At 69.3% G+C, this 1,803-nt stretch overlaps 1 protein-coding gene across 1 annotated transcript in view; it reads right to left on the bottom strand.

Moving 5' to 3' along the window:
- Positions 1-20: 20 nt before the first annotated feature.
- The window catches only part of NAT8 (N-acetyltransferase 8 (putative)), a 2,126-nt gene continuing 343 nt past the window's right edge, over positions 21-1,803 (bottom strand). Inside the window, exon 2 of the mRNA XM_009287551.1 lies at positions 21-783. Coding sequence (XP_009285826.1) covers positions 84-770 — 687 coding nt within the window. The 5' untranslated portion in view covers positions 771-783 and the 3' untranslated portion in view covers positions 21-83. The remainder of the gene's footprint in view (positions 784-1,803) is intronic.

Here is a 1,803-nt window from a genome sequence, read left to right as displayed (position 1 = left end):
GCGGTGCCGCACGGGCCGGGGCTGGGGACATGCGTGCCGTGGCAGTGCCTCACATGCTGGGGTTGGGGTGCCGTGGCAGTTGCCTAGTGCGGTGGGGCTGCGGTGCGGCCGGGCAGGTTGCAGCGGTAGTGGAAGATCCGGAAGCAGAGGAGGCTGCCGAGCAGCGAGGGGCTGAAGGCACCCACCTTCCTGAAGCCCTGGCCCTCGTAGAGCCGCTGGGCCGCCACCTGCACCATGGAGGTGGAGAGGACCACCGCCCCGTACCCCCGCGCCTGCGCAAAGCGCAGCACCTCCCCACAGAGCGCTTTGGAGATGCCCCGGCCCCGGTAGTCCTTGCTGACCGACATTCGCTTCAGCTCCAGGGCCACCCCTCTCTCGGACGGATCCTGCGGTGGTGCCACGGCCACCATGCCCACCACGGACCCCCCGGCCTCCGCCACCCAGAAGCAGGAGTCGGGCGCCCGCAGGTAGCTGGCGGGGATGTCACAGAGGTCGGTGCTCAGCGCCTGGCGCACGTAGGAGGTGCTGAAGGAGCGGACCAGGAGCCAAGTGGCCACCAGCGCCAGCGCCACGGCCCCCAGCCCCAGCACCCAGTAGCCGGCAGCTGCCCGCACTGCTGCAAAGAGGACCAGCAGCCCCAGCTGCGCCCACGCCAAGCGCAGGACGTGGCGGTAGCCGGCTGGCACGTGCTCCAAGATGCCGCGGGCGAAGAGGGTCCGCACAGCGTCGTAGTCCTGGTCCTGGTACTGCCGGATGCGGTAGGATGCCATGGGCTGCCGGCACCTGCGGCACGGCACGGGGGTGTCAGGGCAGTGCCTGCCTCGGATGGGGACCCCCGGAGCATCCCCAGACCCCATCGCCGGGACGGCACAGCCGGGGAACGGGCAGGAATCGCTGTCCGAGCACGGTGCAGCCGCGTTAGCTCCCGTCGGCTGGGCACCAGCCTGCGCTTTGCATTGCCCCGCCGGTGTAATTACCCTCCTCTCGCTAAAAGTCAGCATCACCAGCTTTGCCTAGGGTGGGCATTCTGGGAATCCCATCCCCTCGGCCCCTTGCGGGGTTCCTGCCCTGACACCCCCCCACCTCCTCCTCTCACACCCCTCTTTCCCCTTGGGGATCCCGTGAACCCCTCCAAGCATCACCCCTCTCATCCCGTTTCTCCCTGCTTCCCCCAGGGCTGGAGCAGCAGCCGTGCTGGGGGCCGGTCCCACACGGGGGTCCCTGTGAAGGCAGGGGCGAAGCGGGCTGGGGGCTCCCGTCTTCTCCCTTGATGGGGCCTCAGAGATTCATCCCACCCGCCCCAGGCTGCAGGGAGCAGGTTCGGGCTGGGATGCCCAGGAGTGGGGAGCAGAGCCTGGGGGGGGGGAACGAAGGGAAGATCAGGAGGATCTGGGGGTGCCTGTCCCCCCCCAGGTCCCTGAACAGCCCCAGCACCCTGGTACTCACTGGCAGCAGCGTCGGCTCCCCAGGAGTCGTGGCACAACGAAACCCGGGTAGAGGCGGGCAGCTGCCTGGCTGCCCGTCCTTTGCCCCGTGGTGCCGTGGCGGGAGCAGGGCAAAGGGACATGGTGAGGGGGGGGAGTGATGGGCACAGAAACCCTCGGGGGCTGCTTGGGACATGCAGTGGGCTTGCGCTCCTGCTTGTGAGGGGTGCTGAGCCACCCTGGGCACGGGGACCCTGAGTGGGGATGGCTCTCCCTGCCCCGGGGAAGGGACTGGGGACCCCAAGCTGCCGAAAACCCCGCAGGGGTCTGCACTGGCCTCGTTACTGGGGGCTAAGGGGGAGCATGGCCTCAGCCCCCC

Source organism: Aptenodytes forsteri, unplaced genomic scaffold, assembly GCF_000699145.1.
Source record: "Aptenodytes forsteri isolate BGI_AS27 unplaced genomic scaffold, ASM69914v1 Scaffold729, whole genome shotgun sequence".
Taxonomy (NCBI): Eukaryota; Metazoa; Chordata; class Aves; order Sphenisciformes; family Spheniscidae; genus Aptenodytes; species Aptenodytes forsteri.
This window is presented reverse-complemented; position numbering and strand designations above follow the sequence as displayed.